A 26,760-nucleotide genomic window follows, 5' to 3' on the forward strand; every position below is an offset into this window, starting at 1 on the left:
AAGATTCCTATAAAAATTGTTTTCATGTATATATGTTACTAAACAGTTTCCAATGTTTCAAATACACTTCACTGGAATCAAAGTAAAACAACAGCAGCAAAAAACATTTGAGTCAATTTACCTTACATTACACTCATAAATTCCAGTTGTAACAGGCTCTGGAAGACGTTTGTTCATATAGCCAACAGAAAAATCTGGCTGAGCACCTCGCACACATGCTGTACCTCCAATTGTGAGCTGCCAACAAGCACATTTACTACGATCCTGCAAACAAAAGATAACTACCTGAAACAGTCAACACTGACTCAGAGGTTGGGCTGAATACCATGGTTCTTAATAGCGGTTGTCCCGCTAGGAAGTAGAATACACTTACATTCCTATGACTTACAAAACAGCTCTAGCAGCAAATTAGGTAACGGATAAACAGTTTCACAAAGAATCTTCACCACAGAGTAACTTAACATTTTGGCAGATCTATGTTATTAGTGTGCAATTAAAAAATGTTGTAGCTTTTGACTAATAGCTCACAGAAGGGAAGTGAAGCTGTTGCCTCGTAATGGCAATTCTTGGTTTTGAGACAACTCATGTCATGCGAGTAAGTCTGCTAACATTTTGTCATCAGAAAATTGTCTTGTCCTTATTTAATTACAAATATGATTTTCGTAAATGTAAGAAATTTGAACTTCTGTTTCAAATGTTTCTCCAGAAATAAACAAAATGGAAGAGTCAGCATCTCTCAAATTTTGGTTATTCTTGTGAATGGCACATACAAAGTCGACCAAGTAACAATGTGCTCTTCACTTTTGCACTTACTGGTTGACAGACATGTGTCAACAAACAAAGTTTCTGGAAAATTCTCGGGTAATTAGTAAGTGTTGCTGATCGTTAACATGAAACAAGAAGGAAATACACAAAACTTACAACTAAGCTGATCAAAGAGAAAAGATTTCCTACAAGTTTGTAAGTGTTGCAAATCTTAAGATGAAACTTTGACAGCATCACTAGCTTCCCCCCCCCCCCCCCCCTTTTTCCTCTTTTTTACACACACACACACACACATATAAAAACAAAGATGATGTGACTTACCAAACGAAAGCGCTGGCACGTCGATAGACATACAAACAAACACAAACATACACACAAAATTCTAGCTTTCGCAACCAATGGTTGCTTCGTCAGGAAAGAGGGAAGGAGAGGGAAAGACGAAAGGATTTGGGTTTTAAGGGAGAGGGTAAGGAGTCATTCCAATCCCGGGAGCGGAAAGACTTACCTTAGGGGGAAAAAAGGACGGGTATACACTCGCACACACACACATATCCATCCACACATATACAGACACAAGCAGACATATACAGAGGCAAAGAGTTTGGGCAGTGTGATCTCTGAAGGGCATTTTTGAACTGAAGCTTCATTTGTCACATTTCTACGAACTTCAATTACATCTGTAAATTTCGATATGGTAGGCTTTTTTGCATTCAGAAACTGTATTACACTATGAAATTCACACTTTGCAAGCTTGTTAACTTCGTCACAATTTCAAAATCACACAAACAGACAGTAAAAAATGGGTCCTGCTCTATGTTAGTGTCATACTGGCATCAACAATTAGGAAAATCTATGACAAAATGGCAGGGATGGAGGGAGAATTGTGTGACTTGTCAGGTCAAAACATTTTTTTCTTTTTAAGAATGACCCTTGTAAATGCTATCTTCATTAATTTAAGTATGATCCATTTTGATATTCTCTGTCTGAAATCTAGTGTGCGTATTTCTCCTTACCCTACAATCATCTTCACAGTCACATCCAGTTAAGAACTCTGGATCAAGGTTGAGTGGTACACCTTCCATGGGCAAGCGTTTCGTGGAATAGTTGACAAAGTCTGGCACACTGTGATCCACACAGTTCACGCACGACACTGGCACATTTTCAAGACCATACGAAAGATCCTGGAACAAATATCTTTATTACAACACACGTTTACATTGTACATTTCCCTTGGTATTAGAGGTAATAGCATTACAACAAACAAAAATTAACTATGTTAATAGATATTTACTGAAGTCAAACAAATCAGATTAGTTGATTACGATAATGTAGGGAGGCATTGTGTTGTCAGTAGGTGCATAAATAAGACAGAGAATGTTGCTGATGCTATCAGATGAACTTTTCTTTAGGGGTCACACACACACACACACACACACACACATAGACATTCAGCTTGCACTGCAGCTTGACTGTGTTGAGTGGTTGTGTCAGGTAGAGTGAAGCGGGCCAGGGGATACAGGAGGCAAGGAGATGGAGGGAGGGATGGGGAACACTGGCTGACGATTGGGAGGCTGAGGCAGAGGCGCTGGGGAGATGGTTCTGGCCACAGGCAGGGGAAGTTGTGCTCAACACCCGATGATATGGAGGACTGGATAGGGAGGTGGAGAAAAAACAGAGGAGCAAAATAAATTTGAGCAAGCTATCACAATTACAACTTAACAATTCCTATAAAATTTTAAAACTTATTTATACATACAAAGAGGATTTATAAAGTTTCAGGATTTTTCATTTTTTAAAAATAATTTTATTTATTCGGCTACAATGACATTATATTCTTCAAAATAGTCCTCATTAGATATTATAAACTTATACCAGAGCTTCTTCCAGCTCCCAAAAACTTCTGGAACTTTGTCTCAAAGACAGCACTTCGCTCTTCTTGGCGATGCAGTTTTAACCTCAGATAAGCTTGTAAGACAACAATCCCGTAAGGCTCTCTTTATTTTTGGAAACAGAAAGAGTAACGCACAGTCTTATCTGGCAAATATGGAGGCGGATCACATCAAATTGTTGTTTTTAGCCGAAAATTCACAAACAAGCAATTGTCAGCAGGTGCATTATTGGTTGAAAAGCCATGAATTGCTCCACCACAAATCCGGGCTTCCGGAAGGTCGAAGGTGTTGGTATGAACGTATCTCTGCCTATGTAGATCAACACCTTCGACCCATTACATGCAGTCTCCCATCCTTCATCAAAGACACCAACCACCTTCTCGAACGCCTGGAATCCTTACCCAGTCTGTTACCCCCGGAAACCATCCTTGTAACCATTGATGCCACTTCCCTATACACAAATATCCCGCACGTCCAGGACCTCACTGCAATGGAGCACTTCCTTTCACGCCGATCACCTGCCACCCTACCTAAAACCTCTTTCCTCATCACCTTAGCCAGCTTCATCCTGACTCACAACTTCTTCACTTTTGAAGGCCAGACATACCAACAATTAAAGGGAACAGCCATGGGTACCAGGATGGCCCCCCTCATATGCCAACCTTTTTATGGGTCGCTTAGAGGAAGCCTTCTTGGTTACCCAGGCCTGCCAACCCAAAGTTTGGTACAGATTTATTGCCGGCATCTTCATGATCTGGACTCACAGTGAAGAGGAACTCTAGAATCTCCTCTCCAACCTCAACTCCTTCGGTTCCATCAGATTCACTTGGTCCTACTCCAAATCCCATGCCACTTTCCTTGAATACCTCCATCTGTCCAATGGCCAGCTTCACACATCCGTCAACATCAAACCCACCAACAAGCAACAGTACGTCCATTATGACAGCTGCTACCCATTCCATATCAAACGGTCCCTTCCCTACAGCCTAGGCCTTCGTGGCAAACGAATCTGCTCCAGTCCTGAATCCCTGAACCATTACACCAACAACCTGAAAACAGCATTCACATCTCGCAAGTACCCTCCCGACCTGGTACAGAAGCAAATAACCAGAGCCACTTCCTCATCCCCTCAAACCCAGAACCTCTCACAGAAGAACCCCAAAATTGCCACACTTGTGACAGGATACTTCCCGGGACTGGATCAGACTCTGAATGTGGCTCTCCAGCAGGGATACGACTTCCTCAAATCCCGTCCTGAAATGAGATCCATCCTTCATGAAATCCTCCCCACTCCACCATGAGTGTCTTTCCACCGTCCACCTAACCTTCGTAACCTCTTGGTTCATCCCTATGAAATCCCCAAACCACCTTCCCTACCCTCTGGCTCCTACCCTTGTAACCGCCCCCAGTGTAAAACCTGTCCCATGCACCCTCCCACCACCACCTACTCCAGTCCTGTAACCCGGAAGGTGTACACGATCAAAGGCAGAGCCACGTGTGAAAGCACCCACGTGATTTACCAACTGACCTGCCTACACTGTGACGCTTTCTATGTGGGAATGACCAGCAACAAACTGTCCATTCGCATGAATGGACACAGGCAGACAGTGTTTGTTGGTAATGAGGATCACCATGTGGCTAAACATGCCTTGGAGCACGGCCAGCACATCTTGGCACAGTGTTACACTGTCCGGGTTATCTGGATACTTCCCACTAACACCAACCTATCCGAACTCCAGAGATGGGAACTTGCCCTTCAGTATATCCTCTCTTCCTGTTATCCACCAGGCCTCAACCTCCGCTAATTTCAAGTTGCCGCCGCTCATACCTCACCTGTCATTCAACATCTTTGCCTCTGCACTTCCGCCTCGACTGACATCTCTGCCCAAACTCTTTGCCCTTTAATATGTCTGCTTGGGTCTGTGTATATGTGGATGGATATGTGTGTGTGTGCGCGAGTGTATACCTGTATACAGAATTTCAAGCTTTCGCAACCAACGGTTGCTTCGTCAGGAAAGAGGGAAGGAGAGGGAAAGACGAAAGGATGTGGGTTTTAAGGGACAGGGTAAGGAGTCATTCCAATCCCAGGAGTGGAAACACTTACCTTAGGGGGGAAAAAAGGACAGGTATACACTCGCACACACACCCATATCCAACCGCACATACAGACACAAGCAGACATTTTCATATATAAATCAGTTTATTATGGGTTATAAGGACAAATAACAGAAAGATACACAATCTTCTGGCATAATGAAATTGTGAAATGGACTGGGACTCAAATCTGGGACCTTGGTTCTTTGTAGGCAAGTGCTCTCCCAACTTTGCTATCCAAACATGACTCAAGAACTGCCCTAACAGCTTTACATCTCTACCTTCCAAATTTCACAGTAGTTAATTAATTCACTGGAAAAAAGCAGCTCATCATTGGATAAAAGCAGTAAAGGGCCACGTATTTCCTGTGACCTTACAAAGGCATTTGATTCAGTGAATCACTCCATGCTGATTCATAAACTACACAGATACATCTCAGACAAAATGCTCTGCAGTAGCTCAGGTCTTATCTGACAAACATGAAGCAAAGGGTAATCTAACACCATAAATGATGCATCTCAGTGGGATACAATTTCACAAGGAACCCCTCAAGGCTGTCTTAGGGCCAATCTTGTTTCTCTTTTACATAAATGATTTACCTCTCAATATCAGTGCTCAACTATGTTTGCCCATGATACTTCAGCACTTACTGAAAAAGAAAATGTGAGGGCAATTCCTGATGGTGTAATAAAAACACTACACAACCAACACACATGGTTTCAAAAATGTGTGTCTTAAACTTATCATTTCAAGGAGCCAGCTTACACAATTTAAAACCCAACAATCAGAAATTGGTGGCATCAGTATCGTACATAAAAATCAAGTGATGGAAGAAGCTCAAGCTATCAAATTCTTGGGACTAAACTTGAACAAAAATCTAAAGTGGCAAGCGCACACAAATTATTTAGCTACAAAATTAAACAGCTCTGCTTTTCCAATGGGTGTGCTACCTGGTATAATAGACATAAACAGCAGGAAAGTGATGTACCACAGTTACTTTGAATACACAAGAAGAGAGCCTTTTTTTTTTTTTTTTTTTTTTTTTTTTTTTTTTTTTTTTTTTTTTTTTTTTTTTTTTTTGGGGGGGGGGGGGGGGGGAATTCAAACCCCATCAGAATCCTGCTACTTAAAAAAAAAAAGTTAGAAAAATGTGAGAACATCCTGTCACCATTTATTCAGGTGACCTAAAAATATTACATATCCATGTGTTGTACATATTTGAGATTATCATATTTTTACAAAGTAGTCCTGACCTAACAAGAAAATCATTTCAAACACTTGTACAACACCAGACACAAAGTAAATTTAATGATTCCAAAACATCACTAGTAAAGGTGTATGAAAGTCTACAACAAACTCAAGAGTAGAGATGTACTGAGCATGGCAGCAGGTTCACTGGAGACAAAACTACATGATCTCCTGGTGGAGGAATGCTACTACTCAACTGAGAAATTTATGAATGATGAAATTATCATTTGAAGAATATGACTATTTAATAGCAGAGTGCTGTGTATAATGTTGTATTGTATAAAATAATGTCTGTAACATTCAGACACTAAGTACTGGTACATCATAAGAATAACAATTTAATAACATTACTGTGTTCAACACAGACCTATACTGGGAAAAATCGTGTTTGAGAATTATGTAACTACATATATCATAAGACACAAGTTGACATATCTCCTTGTACAATACAATCAGATCATCTGTAAAATGTTATGACACGAATAAAATACAAATACACTAATTCCACAGCATACTTTGTGAGACGAGTATCCTGTGAGAAAGTACAGAGGGAGTTAAGATTTGGAATTTATGGTTTATGTCTGGAAAGGGTTCCCCAAGAGACAGGACATATCTCTTATCCAGCTCTACCTCACCTGTAAGTCATCTAAAATGATGCTATAAATCAAGTGGCAATATCAAGTGCCCAGTACGAAGGTTAAAATGAAAGATGCTTTTGTTGCATTGTTAACTAGAATACATGCAAATGATTCACCAAGACTAATTTATATCAGCAGTTTGAACGACCATCAGGGTCACTACTAATATTCACTGAGGGTGTTCTCTTCCTATAACTTGTAGCCACTTGAGCAATAAGTGTGACCAACATAGATGCAACACATGACTACGCATTCTCTTCAGGAAGGGCAAAGCAATGTTCTTCACTTCTTAGTGGAGGCTTTTACATTTTGAGGTTGTTGTGTCACACACTGATCATACACTCTTCTTATGCCGATAAGTAGCTTCTTGGACTGGCATTGGCTGCAGGTTCATTGTGGAAGTTACCGTAACTATTGAACCAGGACAATCATTGTGCTTCACCCAAAATGAATTTTCACTCTGCAGCTGAGTGTATGCTGATTTGAAACATCTTGGCAGATGACATGTGCAGGACCTTTGTCTTTGTGAGCGAGTGCTCAACCAAATGAGCTATCCGCATACAACTCACGACCTGCCCTCAGAAATTTTACTTCTTAACATGGAATGTAAGAGATGAGGTACTGCCAGAAGTAAAAGCCATGCAGGGGTTGTGTGTCAATCTTAGATAGCTCAATTAGTAGAGCACTTGCACACGTAAGGCAAAGGCCCCAGGTTTGAGTCTAGGTCCGACACACTATTTTAATCTGCCAGTAAATTCCACTAACAAGGGCACACAGGTTGTAAAAAAGTACATGAATGGTGGAGACCATAGTTAGTCAGAGTGTCATTTCCAATCGCCTTTAAGATGTTGATGTTGTCATTGCACAGAACAAAATTTCTGGCACGTTGAACTCTGTGGATTGCCAATAATTTTGTTAATAAATGCTTAGCTGAACTTTTCATCGTCCTAGGAGCTGTTGGTATATATTGGAGTAAAGGTTTCATCATAATGGATAATCAAGTAGAACTTTGCTGATAAGTGTTAGGGTCTGTGAGATTCATGATGCCATACCAGAGGTTGATTTGTACTAAGGGCATGGAGTGCACCAAGGGGGAGCTCAGTCTGTGGGACAGATGGGCACATCATCATGGGGAAACAGAGCTCCCAATGCCTGTCTTTTAGTCTAACCTCCGTTGTTCTTCCTGTTATCAAACAATTCACAGGAGACGGATATTGGGGGAAAAAAATTGTCGTGTAACAAGGATTTTCTGGTGTAAAGCAAATCTTAACTGTGTAATTAATTAAGAGCTGGTGTCTATGGACCGTTCATTAAACATGGAATATCTGCCCCAAATAGAGGCTATTGAGAGGACTCGTGCAGAAAGCTCCATTCACAAAGGACGTAGAAGGCTTATAACGGAAGGTGTTGCTGACCTGTAAGAGACAAAGCTATAGTCTAATAGGGTTAAAATCGATTTGTCAATCTGCTCCCCAATAAGTGTTATTAACCAAGATTACGGAGTTTAATTTCTGCATACAGTTTATCTTTAGCGGCTTTACATATGTTAACAATGTTGATTTGCCGTCAAGTAGGAGCTATAAAAAGCAAAGGTTGTCTATCACTTTTAGCCATTTATTATCCAGATATAATTCCCTGTGTGAGTGAGCACATCAAATTCTGCTGATGTGCACGACATGTGATTTTGTAGACAAAGAACTATACCCGAGTCTTCTGAAAGACAGTTTGAAGACGATGTTCTGCTGAGTGTAGTGACATAGAACTAAGGTACAGACAAAAGTTGTTGACATACATTAAGTGGTTATTGGAATCCGTCCATGGGCTACCCACGCTACTGTAAGTTGATTGTTTTGCGGTGTTGAGTCATTTACACACACACACACACACACACACACACACACACACACACACACACACACATTATAACTATTTCAGTGCACCAGCCTTGTTTACACACCCAACTACTATTCAACACCTGCCCAGTACAGTAAACAATTATCTTTAGTCATACCATTCAATCTGACCAAGAAGTTTCCCATGTTGTATCAACCAGCACCATAATGATTTGTGTGAAATACACACAAAGGGCTCACCTTAATTTCACTGAAGCCTTTTTCTAACACAAACTCAGCACAACAATGGACCCAGAAATCAAAGTCAAAGAGGTCAACTCCCATCTTTGAACGCACAGATCGTAGATACCGATGAAGTTCTTCCATTGTGCGGATTCGTCTACCACATGGACTGCGGTAAGCAACAGAGCGACGTCCACGGCCTTTGACAATTTCCCTGCAGCAATTGTGCACAAAATGTAATTTGTTAGAAACAATGAAATACATTATTTTCCAATGAATGACTGGCGTGTAATTTACAGATATGAAATTTCATGTTTTTCATTGTTTCTTAAGAGTACAATTTACAATCGCTACAAGAAAAGTACACATAAATAATAATACAACTAAAAACTATTCTTCTCCATTTTAACAAGTTTTCAGAGTAAGCATGAGTAATAAGATTGTCAGTGATATGCTCAAACACATATTATTCAAGGACCTGGTAAGATCATTAGAAAAAGATAAATGTTTCAGTTCTTTTTCTGTTTTATTACATATCATCTCAGATTATAATTACAATATTAAGGAAACTATGAATTTACTCTTATTCCTAACATTTTAACCAGGCCTGAGTGAGATCGGGTATGTCATACCCGAGGTGTTTTGAATCGCTGATTATTGAATATCATTGTTGCCACACAAATGTTGCTGTCACAGTAGCTTGGTGGTATTGGAGAGGGGGGTCAAGATGCACTGTTGAGTTTATAGTTGCACCAGCGTCACAGGGAGAAATGTGTGCACGTCCAACCCCAAACTTGTAGTCGGTGTTACATTTTTGAGCTGTCAGCAAGTTTATGGGATATGTAGTTATTTATAGTATTCTTTGATTTATTTTTAGATTTTATATTTCTCAATATGTCTTATGAAGAAAATTAATGTCGGCTACAAGAACTACTAGAAGAAATTTCAGAAAACTGCTCAAATTCTGGTTCCTGTGACTCCGAGAGGAGTGAAGAAGAGATTGACAAAAGTTTTTCAAAGAAATGAAGAAAGTGATTTGAAGCAAGAGGGTATTTTGGATTATTCAGAAGGGCCAAAATCTGTGTTGGCGACTCCTAGTCAATCACCTGAGGTACGTGGGATTTTTTTTTTTTAATACATCCAAAGATGGTACAAAATGGATGAAGGATTGTCCTAGGCGAAGTGGTTGTATTGGTTCAGAGAATATTATTGCCATTTCTCCAGGCATAAAAGGTGCTGCAAAACATGCCAAAACAGAGAGTGAATGTTGGAGTCTTTTTATAACAAGCAGTATGTTGAAAACCATACTTACACACACAAATAATAATCAAATAAGGAATATCAGAGGAAAAATCCAAAAAAATAAAGAGCAGTACCACATGAATGATGCAACTTTGGAGGATTTGAACTGCTCAAACAGACAAAACATGAACGATTTGTGGCGTATACATGATACTGGAGTAACAATCTTTTGGACTACAATGTCACTGCTGAAAATGACTGACAATCTGGTTGCTATAAGAGATATTTTTGATAATTTTGTTGAAAATATTCAATAACAATATACACTATCTGAGAACCTTACTATTGATATGATGTTGCTATCTTTCTGAGGGAGATGTCCTTTCCATGTATACATGCCAAACAAATCAGCCAAATACGGCATAAAAATGTATGCTCTTGTAATGCGAAGACATTCTATATCCTCAAACTGGAATTTTACTCGGGAACAACCACCAGGACCTTACCAGCTTAGTAATAAAGCATATGATATCGTAAACTGTTTAGTGCAGCCAATAACAAAAACAAATAGGAATTTGACGTTCGATAATTGGTTTACTAGTTACCCCCTTATGATCCATCTCTTGAAAGAACATTCATTGACTTCTGTCTGCATAGTCCATAAAAACAAGACAAGTGTAACAGAGATTTTCAAAAATGGAACAGAAGTATATAGTTCTCGATTTGAGCTCCAGAATGACATTACACTGGTGTCCTAGGCACCCAAAAAAATAAAGTTGTGCTGGTTATGTCAACTTTACATCATGATAAAAACAGACCAATCGACAGGTGGTAAGAAAACTGGAAATGATTACTATTACAATGTAACTAAAGTTGGTGTCGATGTCGCAGATGAACTCAGTGCCACTTATGATGTTGCCTGTAACAGCAAACGCTGGCCTATGACAATTTTTTATGCCACACTCAATATGGCTGCCATAAATGCCATCATAGTCTACAGAGAAAATAACAAAGGTGACAAAACACGCATGAAACACCGAGATTTCATTTGTAATTTAGATTTGAATCTGATAAATGGCAGTCTTCGCATTAGACAAGAAAACATACGTCTTCCAAGGCTAACTCGAAAGAGGATTGCTGATCACTGGGAGAAACTACATCGCCAGCGTCCCCCCCCCCCCCCCGAAAAAAAGGGGGGGGGGGGGGGGGGGGGGACAGGTAGATATGTCGGGTGCGGTGACTGTACTGGGGGAAAAATTGTTGGTCAAAGTGTGGGAAGCCAATATGTACGGAGCAGGCGACTTTTATGTGCGGAAAGTGTGTTAATTTGTAGGTGTAATGTTAGTGCTGAGCTAATTTATCTCGGAAGACCTTTCATTTTCTTTTTCCGTTTTATAATTAGAAGATAATGTCATAATGTTAATTTATCACAGAAACTGTAATTTTGTTTAAATTTTGTTTGAAAAAGATGTTAAACATTTGAAACTTGTACTTTTTCTGAGAAAATTTAGAAGCTTCATTATTTCACAAAAAAAAAAGTTTTATATCCTAAACATAGTGTTTTACTTACTCATCTTGTTTACTAAATGCCTTTATTAACATCCCAAGTAAAAAAGAATTTTAACACATGATTGCAGTATCAAAAATTCATCATCAGAGTTTCGGGTATCTCATACCCACCTCACAGCTGGTGTAACAATTTCTCACTTCATTCACACTGGGTTAAATATATTCATTGTGACACGCAACAGTATAATCTTGACAAGAACAGAATTTTTTGGAAGACTTCACATGGAATAGTGGAGTATGAAAATTAAGTGTGTGACAATGGAATGGCTTGCACAATGGTTAGCACACTGGACTTGCATTCGGGAGCACGGCGGAGGTTAAATTAGATTAGCTTATCAATGAGGAGAAGAGATACACAAGAGATACTGAATCAAACTGTGAAGAAGTAAGCATTACAGCACAACTTGTCTAACAGAAGGGATAGGTTGATGGGACACATCCTGCACATCAAGGAATTGACAATGTGGTAATGGAGAGAATTGAGTGGGGTGGGGGGGGGGGGGGGGATATTATTCTCCATTAATTTGTTATATACATCAAAATAGTTTCAAATCTGATGTCATGGAAGAGACATTGATTTGTCTCCCATAAAAAATACGACTTTTGCGGCGTCCTGGTGGAGGACATTACACTCAGCAGGAGACAGTGGACAAATCTGTTTGCAAAAAATCTGTGGGCGAAACTAGTACTCATAAATATAAGAGTTACCAAAAGGAAAATGCACTTCGACAACAGTAAAGTTATAAGGCTATGTAATACTTATCCTGAGGAGGCAAAACGCTAATTGTACCAATAAACCCATTTAAATGTACAAAAAAAATCTGTTGTGAAATGAAATGAGCATATGGCATTTTTGGCCGGGAGGCTCCATCCGGGGAAGTTTGGCCACAAAGTGCAAGTCTTATTACAGTCGACGCCACATTGGGCGACTTGCGTGTCGGTGATGAGAATGAAATGATGATGATGATGATGATGATGATGATGAAGATAGATAGATGATGATGATGAGGAGGAGGAGGACAACACAACACCCAGTCCACGATCGAAGAAAATCTCCAACCCGGCTGGGAATCGAACCCGGAGCCTACTTGCACGGGAGTCTAGAATGTTACCATCCAGCTACACAGGCAGACTCTGCTGTGAAAACAAAGGGAGACAAAATTTTTTTCTAAGCTCTCTCAAGCTGGAGTTTGACTGATCCGCCCACCCTTTCCAGCTCTCCCTATTTCCTCCTTGTAGAAAGAACCTAAACAGCTACAAAATCTATGAATAGGCTTTTTTCCGTTTTTCTTTTTCTACTTTTAAATTTATCCATCAGCAGTATTGGATATAAGAATGTGGTTTGTCAACCTCACTATGTGTGACAAAGAAATAATTACAATGTCAAGAGTGCTGCAAAAACTTGTTGGTCTTTGACAATGCAATCAGAAAATGAGTACAGAACACCACTGACCAACTAAAGCACAGAAGTAACACCTAGAACAGTGTTGAAATGGCTGCTTAGTTAAGAGCTGACTGCACAAAGACTACGGAGGAAGACAAATTACTCCAGCTATGTCAAAGATCAATCTCACTGATCTGCAAAGGACTGGGAAAATGGCAACTACATTTTACAGCTTTAAAATTTATTAATCAATACTGTACAGCACATTTTCCTGAATTTATTGTTTAATGATGTGTCATGTGTTCCCTGCAGGCCTCCTACACTGCTCCACTTTCTCATTTTCGCTGACATCTATGTTCCCATGTACCCAGCAAAGTGGAACACACAACCCCTGCTGATTTAGGAGGAGAAATGAGAGGTGTATTGTTTCAATCATTTCTCTGCTGTGTACATTTGCTACACTGCTTGTAGGATACTCAGGGACTCAAAAAGTAAATGACGAACTTTTTGCTCCAATGATGCCTCATCTGCCCCCCGTACCTTCAAGACCCCCATGCAGCTCTGCACTCTATTTAGATTATTCACTGGGAAGAAGAATCTTGAGGGCATAGTAAGGGTAAAGAACTGAACAGCTAGCTATGGAACTCCCCTAATTTCAAACGTCAGTGTTTACTACACTAAAATGTTATGAAACAAAGACTTGTATGTTAAATCTGGAAAGCACTCCTCCTTAAAAATTGACAAATCTCAAATAATTATTATTACTAGATGTATTAAACAGCTGGCATATGTTTGTTGCTATTAAGTGTATTCTTAAACTGTTTTCGGTGAGAAGGGGGGGGGGGGGGGGGGGGGGGAAGCTTTATTGTCAGATGTAGTGAAATTTGAGACAGACAATAGTTTTCTTTTCTGCTCCTTTGTTTATCTACTTTCATGTGGCTGTACTACTGTGAGGATAAAATGAGAACCCTGAGATAAAAAAGATTTAATAACAAAGAACCAATGCCGAAGATACTGTGATCATTTGATTCCAATACTAGTCAATTACTAGAGAACCAGTGATTCTTGGACTGGTAGAATCGGGATTGGGACATGACTCATTCCAAATTAAAATCATTATGTATACATTTTTTTACTGTAATTTTTTCGCAGTAGTACCACGGTATAAGTAAAAATACCATCTGCAGGCTACAACTATTCTTTATTTCAAGAATTACTTTCAAACTATAGTTTTTATTATTATTATTATTATTATTATTATTATGTACTACCCCAAGAACTGACCTCATTAAAAATGTATAGTTACATTTACAGTCCAATTTATTTTTCCCAATAATTCTTCCATAACTTTAAAGCAGCCTTTTTAACTTGATTACCTAATCACTACAGAAGCAGAGTCGCAAAATACCTTTTCCAATACAAAATATCAGTTAATCTTTCCTATAAGTGCCACTTGTCAATTAATCTTTAAAATGCATAAATGCCTGGGCATTTATGAATTTTGGCCATTTGCCCATGTGTTTATCTAATAAATGCCCAGGCGTTTTACATCACTAGTCATATCCATCTCAAATGGCAGTCTTTACGGTACACAAAGGGTCATGTTACAGATTTTTACTGAAAAGTCGTTCCTTTAGTTGGTGAACAACGGCATGGTACGTAGATTTCTATGGAATTAAAATACGGCTGGCACACTATAAGGAACCTGTGACTGATGTTAACTGACAGCTCAATGGCATCAGCACAGAAGTTCAGAACAGTGCTGGTCTGCAGAGGGTCAGCCTATTTCCCTCGTGGTGCATCACATACAACACTTCTACAGACATAGTAAACAATGTACAATGAGGTGACAAAAGTATTGGGATAGTGTTAGTAGTATGTGCACAAGGTACAAAAAGGCATTGCACTGGAGCAGCTGTAATTTGTACTCAGGTGATTCACGTGAAAAGATTTCCAATGTGATTATGGCTGCAAGATGGGAATTAATAGACTTTGGAGCTACACTATGTGATCAAAAGTATCCGGACACCTGGCTGAAACTGATTTTACAAGTTCGTGGCGCCCTCCATCGGTAATGCTGGAATTCAATATGGTGTTGGCCTTGATGACAGCTTCCACTTTTGCAGGCATACGTTCAGTCAGGTGCTGGAAGGTTTCTTGGAGAATGGCAGCCCATTCTTCACAGACTGCTGCAATGAAGAGAGGTATTGACGACGGTCGGTGAGGCCTGGCATGAAGTCGGCATTCCAAAACATCCCAAAGGTTTCCTATAGGATTCAGATCAGGACTCTGTGCAGGCCACACCCCCACAGGTTGTGCATTATGAACAGGTGCTTGATTGTGTTGAAACATGCAATCACCATCCCCGAATTGCTCCCCAACTGTGGGAAACAATAAGGTGCTTAAAACATCAATATAGGCCTGTGCTGTGATAGTGCTATGCAAAACAACTAGGGGTGCAAGGCCCCTCATGAAAAACACGACCACACCATAACACGACCGCCTTCGAATTTTACTGTTGGCACTACACATGCTGGCAGATGGCATTCACCATACCCACACCATGCCATCGGATCACCACACTATGTACTATGATTTGTCACTCCACACAACGTTTTTCCACTGTTTAATTGACCGATGTTTACACTCCTTACACCAAGCAAGGCGTCGTTTGGCATTTTCCAGCGTGTTATGTGGCTTATGAACAGCCGCTCAACCATGAAATCCAAGTTTTCTCACATACCGCCTAACTGTCATTGTACTTGCAGTGGATCCTGATGCAGTTTGGGATTCCTGTGTGATGGTCTGTCTATTACACATTACGCCCCTCTTCAACTGTTGGCGGTCTCAGTCAGTCAACAGACGAGGTCGGCCTGTACACTTTTGTGCTGTACATGTTTCCACTTCACTGTCACATTGGAAACAGTGGACCTAGGGATGTTTACGAGTGTGGAAATCTCACGTACAGACGTATGAAACAAGTGACACCCAACCACCTGACCACGATCGAAGCCTGTGAGTTCAGTGGAGCACCCTATTCTGCTCTCTCACGATGTCTAATGACTACTGAGGTCGCTGAGATGGAGTACCGGGCAATAGGTGGCAGCACAATTCACCTAATATGAAAAACGTATGTTTTGGGGGTGTCCAGATACTTTTGATCACATAGTGTAGATGCAAGGGACATTCCACCTTGGAAATCGTTAAGCAATTCAATATTCTGGGATCCACAGTGTCAAGAGTGTGCTAAGAATACCACATTTCATGCATTACCTCTTACACGGACAGCACCATGGCCAATGGCCTTAACTTAATGACCAAGAGCTGAGGCATTTGCAAAGCATCATCAGTGCTAGCAGACAAGTGATACTGCATGAAATAACCATAGAATTCAAAGGGGCGGGGGGGGGGGCGCATACGACGAATGTATCCGTTAGGACAGCGTGGTGAAATATGGCGTTAGTGGGCTACAGCAGCAGACTCTTCTGTGTCATGACCATATCCGCTGGACTCTAGATGACTGGAAAGCTGACCTGGTCAGACAAGTCTGGATTTCAGCTGGTAACAGCTGAGTGTGCTGCACATCCATCGATTGTCAACAAGGCACAGTGCAAGCTGGTGGAGGTGGTTCCGTAATTCTGGTGAGGGCTGAGTTTATGTGGAATGGACAAGGTCCCCTGGATGCTTTGACCACCTGGAGACCATTTGTAGCCATTCATGGATGTGATGTTCCCAAACAATGATGGAATTTTTATGGATGAAAATGAACCGTGCCACTGAGTCACAATTATTTGCAACCAGTTTGAAGAACATTGTGGACAGTTCGAGTGAATGGTTTGGCCAACCAGATTGCCTGACATGAATCCCATCAAACTTTTATGGGATGTAATTGAGAGGTCAATTAGTGCATCAAATCCTGCACCAGTAACACTTTCGCAATTATGGATGGCTACAGAAGCAGCATGCCTCAATATTTCCGCACGAAACTTCCAATGACTTGTTGAGTCCGTCCACAAAAGCTGCTGCACTAACTGGGCAAAAGAAGGTCTGACACAATATTAGCGTATATCACCACGTGGTTGAAGAGCATTTAAGGGCTAGCTAAAAAAGTTTTTCTGGGGTGATAAAATTTCTGGGGGTGGATTTGTTTCTGGAGGGGAAACTTAAAATAAATTTTGACTTCTAGATGGGGAGGTTGATTTTTTTTCCACGAGGGGACTATTTATCCTCCTATTCACCCCATTACATGTAGAGTGTGGGGTGTAAGGACAAACAAACACAAATTTATGTGCTTCTAGAGATTGGGATGCATCTACAATAGGAAGTATACAAGAGTGAGGGTGCAAATATAATAGGAAGTATCCCAGTGTCCTAAACATTAATGACATGTTATGACATATTGCATGTCATGAAAGATGTGATGTTGCATGACATGATGGTATGCATCATGTTACACAACATGACATCATGGATCACGTTACTTTACTTGACACAATGCATTACATTACATGAGATAGGTACTAATACCAACGAGCACAATAAGTGTGATATGTCAAGATGTTTTGATTTACATGTCTCTGAAGCTACCAGGTAAGTCGAAAAGCTAGTTCCCTTCTTTTATATCCGTAACTCTCCCCAGGACATATCTGCCTTTTTGTGCTATGATAGGAGCATATTTCATAGTGATGATGATCATCATCATCATCATCATCATCATCATCATCATCATCATCTTTAAGAAGTGCCTCTTATTTTCAGTTCAGGAAATTAGAAACAGAATGCGAATGGTTAAAATGAATACACACTTAATTGTCAGCTGAAACTGATGAGTGGTTGTGGCACAGCTGGAGGACGTATAAAAGACAGAGGGGTCATTCACAAACAACTGACACCGGACAATGTAACATCACAAACTTTTACACAAAATTTACCCAAGGTAATATAACTACGCCAGGCACCTCTGGATAATATATCAATAATCATACAAAGATCATAATGTGTAATTAGTATAAACATCAATGAAACAAGGCCACCACTCTCTTTTCCTCTTTACTCTCTTGCCATTGTGCTTCTTTCTCTTGGTTAGCTTGACTCCCGTTACATAATTAATATTGCAGATTTAATGAAATGGTCATAGGAGATCTTTCTTGAACTGCAACTTAATTATTTGCAACTGGAACTGTTATGAGTAATCAGAATAACCATTGCATGCATTTGAATATTGTGTGTTTCATGTAGAGGATCTTTTGTTTTTTATCAGGTATCAAATTTTTGCTGTGTGGAATAGTGTAAGTTGACTTTTATTTCCTTAAATTATAGTGTTGAAGAGTAACCCTATAGTGTTAAAGAGTAACCCTGTTTCATTTAGAGTCCGCCTCCGTAGTGTAGCGGTAGCGTTACCGCCTACCACCGATGGGGCCCGGGTTCGATTCCCGGCAGGGGACTGGGTGTTGTGTGTCCATCATTTTCATCATCATTGACTCGCAAGTTGCCGAAGTGGCGTCACCTAAAAAGGACTTGCAATACGGTGCCCGAACTCCCCCGAATGGGGCCTCCCGACCAACAATGCCATACGATCATTCCATTTCATTTAGAAACCTGTCGTTCCTTTACAGTTCCATAATTTTGTGTGTTTCCTTAAATACGGAAGCATTTCTTTTGGTTACTATAGTTCGAGTGTGCCATTTAATGCACCATAGTCTTTAGCTTCTGAAATACAATAGAACCTACAATCATTTCAACATTACAAAATCCGATAATTAATTTAATACCAATTTCCACAAGGAATCATTTAAATTCATGCTCAGTAACAAATTTTACCAAAGATTTGCTTTCCAAGCCAAAACTGTGGGCCATTGCAACTCTCAAAAGAAATTGCATTAAATTTCCTAAAGTCCAGAAGTAAGTCAGCCATTTAGCGAAAGCAGCCCCAGTTTCTTTTAACGTTGCCCCTATTGATTTTCATTTTAAAATAAAAAAGATAGTTCACAACCAAAAATTGTCTTCCATATTAATTCCAAGAACAATAATTAAATCCCAATTAACGGGTGGTGTGTTAAAACAAAACTTCCAAGTGACAACTTTATACTATTAATAGCAGCGACAAAGACTGCTGTACTTAAAATACTACTCTGAGGGACACAAGTCACATATCACTTGCTAGAGAAGACATTGGCAATTAAATGTTTAAAATAATGTAAGGAGAGGAAGGACCATATAAAGATGGTGTCATATTCATGTAGTTGTCCAGTATCCACTGTAGTATCATAGGTCTTTGTGAAAGGGATAAAAACTACAGTGGTCAAAATAAATGTTGCACATTGCCGAAACACAACGTTAAATGTTGTGATCCAGACATACATTGTATCAATTATCATCATCATCATCGTCGTCACTGTTGTTATTATTACTATTGTTATTATTATTACAGTACTTGTGCTGTGTGTCATCATGACAGTTGTGTTGCTTCAGGATGGTTCAGACAATGATGAAGTACTAGCAGAGGCTCTGTATAGTCGCACTAATTGTGCAGGGAAAGAGGTGGGTGGACAATGCGGTGTTTCTTGTTGTGAGTCGTAATGATGTCACTAGAGTCTGCAACAAGTTCCTAGCAACAGGATCAGTTAAGGATCGTCACAGAAGTGGCCGCGAAAGAAAGTGAATCGGGCTGAAGGACTGATATCTGCGTATAACAGAAAGCAGAAACTCTCAACATAATGCTATATGTATAGTATGGCGGTTCCAAATAGTTACAGGAGGGCAAGTGTCAACACCAATGATAAGAAATAGGCTCTGTGACCAGGGATTACATGCCAGATGACCTCTCAAGGTTCTTCCTCTAAGTCGGGCTGAGAGAGGGACTTGTGTCACATGGTCATGAAACCACTCTTTGTGGACTAGGCAGCAGTGGAACACTGCTCTTTTCAATGAGTCTGCACCCTGACAATATTGACATTCATGTGTGAAAGCAACAACGACAACGCTTACCCTCTAACTGTATTGTAGATCATCACAGTTATCAAACCAGTTCAGTTACACTTTGTGGTGGAATCATGTACAGCTTCAGGACACCCCTCATACCAATACAAGGGAGGATGACTGGTATGACATCCTTGCGTATCCATGCACAGTGTGGCTCCATTTGGGGTTGGATTCACACTGCTGTACGACAATACACACCCCTATCATCACAGTCTTGTGAACACCTTCCATGTGGAGCACAGCAGCAGTCGTATAGAATAGCTTACATATTCTCCACATCTCAACTGCATTGAGAATGTCTGGGTCATGGTAAAACTAATGGTTTGCAGTCATCCTTTCCTGCCAGAGATCTTACAGGGTTATCACAGAGGCCACTGTGGAGGAATGGAACGACATCCCACAGACTTATCTGGACAATCTGGTAAAGAGTATGCCTATCTGTATTCAAAAATGTCTCCAATTACAAAGAGGGCCAATTGGTTCAAAGCTGTGTGTTATGCAAAATGACAGTGAGAAGAAACTGTAGTGTCTGAGGTGGAATCTTTAGCAAGGCATTGTTTTTGTTTGTGTTTATCAAGTGGAAATATGATTTATCTTCTTTAATTTTGTTTTCTTATAACTGTAGTCGACAGAAGAAAAACAGTTACATTTCCTATTAATTCCAGTATTGACAATACAGCAATAAGCAACATTTATTTTGAACACTGTATTATGTGATGCCTGCACAGGAGAGCCAGTTGTGTAGATACCTTATTCCAAAAGATAAAAGCCTCGATTTTCAACCAAAAGCAATCTACAGTGCCTCGGTTCTTGGGGAGAAGTGCCTGTAAATATCTCAATCAAGCTGATTTTCTCATATGTTCACTGCAGCCCAAAAGCACTTGGCCAAATCATGTAAGCAGATTGCTTCAAATCAAATTAATAAATGATAATTCTTTGACATAAAGAACTGTTTAGGGATGCTGAAAGATTACAGAGTGAACACCAGCAATTCTTTCAAGTGGACTTTTAATTACAGTGTGGTGAATGAGGTTCTGGAGATTTCCTGCATATGGGATTTTCTATGTGACGCAAAGTTTCGATGAGGAACACACAATAGCAGGCACTTAAGGGGTAAGAATCTGCAAACACGCAGCCCCGTTTAGAAAACTTTTGGAGTCTTGCATTAGAAACAAAATAATTCATATTAGCTGAATATGTTATAAGACATTAATCATTTCCGGAGAGTAAAGAGCTAGGGGATTTACATGGGTAAATTAAGGGGCCTGGCTCCAGTAAGTGATTTAGTAAGTTTTTGTTTTGATTTTTTGGCAGCAAGTCGCTGGATAATGGAAGCTTTGGAGCTTAGATTGTTTCGCGAGTCCATCGCAACTTAAAAATTTTCAGTGAGTGGGATCGTAGATGAACTGTAACATTTTAATGGGAGTGTGTTAATATGAAAGTGCATTAGTAAACATTAACAGCATGAACAATTAATCATGAACTGCAAGCAATACTTTGAGTCTGCTTTGAATGAATTTCACTGTCTGCTAAAGTTTATTGAAATAACTAGCACCACAACTGCAGTTGTGTTTTGGTGAATATAAAACTGAAGTTCAAAAGTATTTATTGTGCCACATTCCTCGTTAGTTACGAAAGAAGTCCAACTACATTTTCTGATTTAAATCATAGTTAAAAAGTCTGCAAGAAATTACAAACATGTAATCTTTTTAATAGGAGCTGTCTTGCAGCAGTGCGCAATCAGTCACTAGAATACATCAGACGAGCAAAGATCAGGTAAATCCTGATTGTGCATTTACATTCCCTCTGGACGTACTTGTATCTAATAAGAGTGGTAGCTAACAATGCATGTGTGCATTAGAGTCAAAATTCAAAATGATAAACATAGTTTAAAAGTATCACTTGAAATATCGACTCCTGAAGGATATAGCAGGTCTGGGGAAGTGGTGGCTCTTGGTATAGAAATGAGCATCTCCAACTGCTAATATCACAGTGATCAGTTGAAATAAAACAAGTCAATCCCATTTTAACTCCTTTTGTTAAGTCTTAGTAAAAAATATTCTAAACAAATTACACACTCACCTGTACCATCCACAAAGCAATGGAATTGCTAGAGGATTTTGTCCTTTCAGAGCTTCTGGATCATATGGGACCCACGAAATGCAACTTGGTGAACACTGATGAGGTCTGAAGTACTTTGGTCTATAGTTTGTATCCAATTGTAAATACTGAAACACAGACCACAAGAAAGATCACGACAATGTGCCTTTCAAAAACAATGCCAAAACATATGTTCGAAAGACAGGTAATGTGAAAGCATCAACAATATAAATTCTTACAATAAAATATAGACTTATCTCAATAAGACTGTTACTACTGTTCCAACTAAAACAGGGTGTATACGTGGACAAGGAAAAAAAATTCCCGGATTTTTCCTGGATTTCCCGGTTAAAAATACACATTCTCCCGGGTGACAGTATATTTTCCCTTATCAATCCTTTGAATGGTTATAGTTTTATACACGGGCTTACAATATCCCGGCACTTTAGAAAACGAAACTCAGGGAAAAAGGCACATTTTGGAAATATCTTTGATGTGCAGCAACATGTACGCTGCGTATTTTCATATTATGAAAGCATATGTTGGAATTCCAAAAAACACCGCATGTTACTTCCCGAATCATTGAAATTGAGATTTCGATGCGCTTTTGTAAGCCGTTCGTAGCTTATGTCACGTGATCTCGCCAGCCGATGACAGCGGACATTCAGAGGATAGAACACATGATGTAGTCAGCCAACAGCAACATCACTGTTAAGTAGCACGAACACACAAACAGGGAAAGTTAATAGTTTAAATTAATATACATAGTGTTGTTACAAGAAAAGCAAAGCTTTCACATATAATATTGGTCTCAAGCTGCAAGAGAAACTAAGCTTTCACATATACTGTTGATCTTTTTTGCGCGTGTTACACTTTAAGATATATCACACAAATGTGCCATTAAAATTTTTAATAATGACAAATGTCTACTCTTCAGGGTTCGAAATTCTTCTAAATGGCTCGTCACCAAAGAGTTGATTTTTAATTGAGAGTCAAACGCTCTGTGATTAATAAATTCATGGTACATTCTTGCACGTAACTCAACTTACGTAAAAGTATATTTACTTTGAAAGTAACCCTTTTCAAACCACTATTTGCAATATTTTTCCGCGACCTGTTAGAAATAGGTTCGTTTCAGCAGTTGCCAGAGAGCGCAGATAAAAGGCGACACGCGCGCTTGCACAGCTACCATGACGTAGGAAGCCCGTATGTAAGTACGTGTAAAACATTGAAAGATCATACATTCTGTCATAAAAGAAACAAGACATCAGAGGCTACCGCAAGAGCATCAGAGTTCAATGAACCATATTAAAATGTGCACATTTAAAGTGCATACTTAAAGGGCACATTCGTATGTCCAGATCCCCAATAAAGTAGACCTCAACCTGATATTAAGCTTTTCATTGTCGTTTTCGGGATTTAAATTTTCTTGGAGCACCAGTACTGCATTATATCATGTTTGATTCTTTATTATGACATAATGCCATATGTGCTAGAAGATGAAAATATGCACTTAAAACGCAGAGAACAGTTGAAACTAACTAGTACTGTGGAATTAAACATTTCGTTTCAAATACATTGACTGCCTCTGCGGAAAAGGTTAACAAAAGTCAAATTTCTTTAGCAAACAGACAAAAATAACTTCATCGTTCCGCAAGGCGATTAATGCTAGACTGTCAGAAAGGTGGAAATAAAATAAAATCTGAAACTAACTTCCGTAATTATGTAAATGTGTTTTAATTCACTTGATAGCTCCCGGCCACAGATATCCGTTTTGTTTCCATTTGACGTGAGAGTAAACGAAGGAGAAACAGCAAAATCACTAAACGTAAACACGGGTCGCATGGAGACTACCCTCTATAACTCACACTGCTCTGTGCATCAGCCCCGGATCTATGACATTTGCGAACCGGGTCAATACTAAAAAAAAAACGAATTTTCAAAATATGTTTATCTTGTAGCGCACATCTTTCTGAAAAGTCTGAAACGTAAAACATATGTATTCGAGGAAATGTAAGACATATTATTTGGTCTTAAGTATGCCAAAGCGCGGTGCCACGCCTCTTCATAAAGCATTTTTCTACCCCACGTCCAAACTATATTCGGAGAGTGGATACTGATATGTCCTGTGGTGCCTCTCCTGCTCCCAGTCGGCCGGTTTGACAGCCTGCCCCACTTTAAAAAAATTTCGTAATTAATAGCGGCTGGGATTATCTGTAATCGAGAGAACAAGGACTCTTCAGAAAATCTGAAAGCTTAATTGCATATTAGTTAATAACTTGCTGTTTTGTGTGACATAAAATTAAATATAGGATATATAAAACCAATACTGACAAGAGATAAGCAAGAAATTACACATTTGATCAAACCTTAACTCCTAGAATTTTTCCTCTCTAATCTTGCTACAGCTTTACATGGCGTGCTATCCTTTCTGCGAAAGAATCTATTACCTCATCAAAGTTCGTCAAACGGTTTGCTACATGAAAAATCGAAATGTCGTTATCTAATACTGAAAAATCTGTTAATACAAATAATACCCAAGACTGATGTGGTTTCTCGAGCTGATTATGCCTATTTTGGCCCTGTCTGCTAGATAAAACAAAATAGGCCTTTCTAATATGGCAGCAATTTTGTAACACACCAAATACGCGAGACTGTTTTGGCACAAATGGCCATTTTTATAAAACGACAGAATATAATCCAATAAGTACCAATATCAAATACCTGTTAGGCCTACTACAAGCAAAAAGCTTTATGTTAGGAAATAGTTTCACATTTCATTCATACGCACCAGCTTCTCAAGCATGAGATCGAAAAGTAGTATTACGAAATTTTTATATAAATTCAGAATCGTCTTATTCTTCCATAATTTGTGTGGTATCTCCATTTCTTCCCCTTCCTCGTTCTAACAAACAATCTTATCACCAATTCTGTAGCTATTTCTGCCACTGTCAAAATTTGTTCACCGATTAACTTCACTAACCCTGCCAGGACCACAGGTTTAGTTATCCCGCGATTATTTCCCGGTTAGGCGTTATTACGTGTTCGAACAACACGTTTCCCGCGTTACAGAATAGAACTTAAGTAGCTGCTAGCCGGGGACTGTACTACTGGTCCTTACTAGTGTAGCAATCTGGCCAAAATTTTCTGTCAATATTTCATTTTCTTGGATACAACGAGAAGATAATACGTAATCTTTCTCACCTCCTATTCCTGTCAGTCGTTTACTTCCATTCTGGTAGTCCGAATCTATGGATTTCACTAGTAATTATAACAATGCTGATCTTTCGCAAACCCAATCAACCACATAATGAGACAGCGATTGGCATTCATCCGTTAGGCTTCACTCCCTTGGCTCGTATAGCACCGTCTCCTTTTGTCTGCGGAAAGTTTATTTCTAGATGCGACGAGGATTCTCCTGACAGAGACATCATGTACACTATGCTTGCATTCAAAAGTCAACTCATGATTCATTCAGAAATCAACTTAAAATGTGTTCAAAAATGTTCAAAAGTCAACAGGGAAGCGTTTCAAAATCATATGAATAATCGATAGGCAAACGTGCGTTGGATGCTAGGCGCTTTGTGAAACACAAGTTTCTTTCCTCAAGAATATGAATATGGCGCCCCCTTTTCCTGGTAGCATCTAGCTGCTTGCTGCAACTGCTTGCACAGCCAACAGCTACATTCCTGTTGCCAGAAGCAAGAGAATCTACTACTCAAACGTGACTCAACTGCGCATGCGCGCATAACCCCGAGCGAAACTGCTAAAACAAATCGAATGTAAACAGTTGCAACTTCACGCTCATTGGAGGCAATTTGTTGTTATGAAGCACTGCATAGTCTTCCTAAAGCCTTTGACACATTTTCAATTGGCAGACGCTTGCATGAGCAATGTGTGTCGTTGTTGTATATGGCGCATTTCCTTTGCAATTTAAGTTATTTTCGTTTTTGTCACTAGTTTATGTTTTATTGTTGAACTATTATTCTGCAGTAGCGGGATACAGTAATATCCTTTGTTAAAGTATCGGTTCTTACCAGTCAAAATTACAAAAATTTAACTGAAAACTAAACCAATGAAAAATTCCCGGAATTCTAAAAATATCCCGGGTTTTTCCCGGTTTTCTCCCGGATGAAAAAATTCCCGGGTTTTTCCCGGATCTCCCAGTTGTCCCGGGTCGTATACACCCTGTAAAATATACTGACTAGCCCAGTGTACTGGAAAGGAACAAACTATTTATAAATACTGAAGAGTAACTCAGGAAAAACAACAGCATATAAGATGATAAACTGAGTCACAGGGGAAAGGAGAACTTACCAGAAATAAGAGTTGTACCACAGATGTGATACACATTACAAAATGCTCATAAGAGTTAATCAGGCATAAAATTAAATATTGGAATAAGTGAAGGTAACATATAGTTGATGCACTAAGTTGTCGATAGACATAACAAACAAGAATAAGAAAGTTACTAAGTTTCTGCACAAATCCTTCTTCAGAGCTATCAGAGATCCTCATTCCTTCACAGCCTCTACACCATCTCTCCCATCCACTTCACCTGGTCCTCCTCAGCCCAGCTCATCACTTTACTAGACATTGACCACAGTCTCTCTGACAGCTCTACACAAACCATCAACAGCACCATCATTTTGATAGCTGCCATACCAACCACATTAAAAATGCCATGATACAATCTGGTCACCTGCAGTGATGAGCAATCTCCTGCCCAGTATCTTTGAGGTCTTATCAAGGCCTTCACAGGCAGGCATTAACAC

General features: G+C 39.6%; 1 protein-coding gene across 2 annotated transcripts in view; it reads right to left on the reverse strand.

Moving 5' to 3' along the window:
- Positions 1-26,760, reverse strand: part of LOC126100243 (histone-lysine N-methyltransferase eggless-like) — a 351,861-nt gene that overhangs the window by 98,826 nt on the left and 226,275 nt on the right. For both annotated transcript variants that reach the window (XM_049910825.1, XM_049910824.1), the window contains exons 14-17: positions 21,968-22,113; positions 8,728-8,923; positions 1,779-1,946; positions 122-264 (exon numbers count right to left, since the gene is read on the reverse strand). In XM_049910825.1, coding sequence (XP_049766782.1) covers positions 122-264; positions 1,779-1,946; positions 8,728-8,923; positions 21,968-22,113 — 653 coding nt within the window. The remainder of the gene's footprint in view (positions 1-121; positions 265-1,778; positions 1,947-8,727; positions 8,924-21,967; positions 22,114-26,760) is intronic.

Source organism: Schistocerca cancellata, chromosome 9 (assembly GCF_023864275.1).
Source record: "Schistocerca cancellata isolate TAMUIC-IGC-003103 chromosome 9, iqSchCanc2.1, whole genome shotgun sequence".
NCBI lineage: Eukaryota > Metazoa > Arthropoda > Insecta > Orthoptera > Acrididae > Schistocerca > Schistocerca cancellata.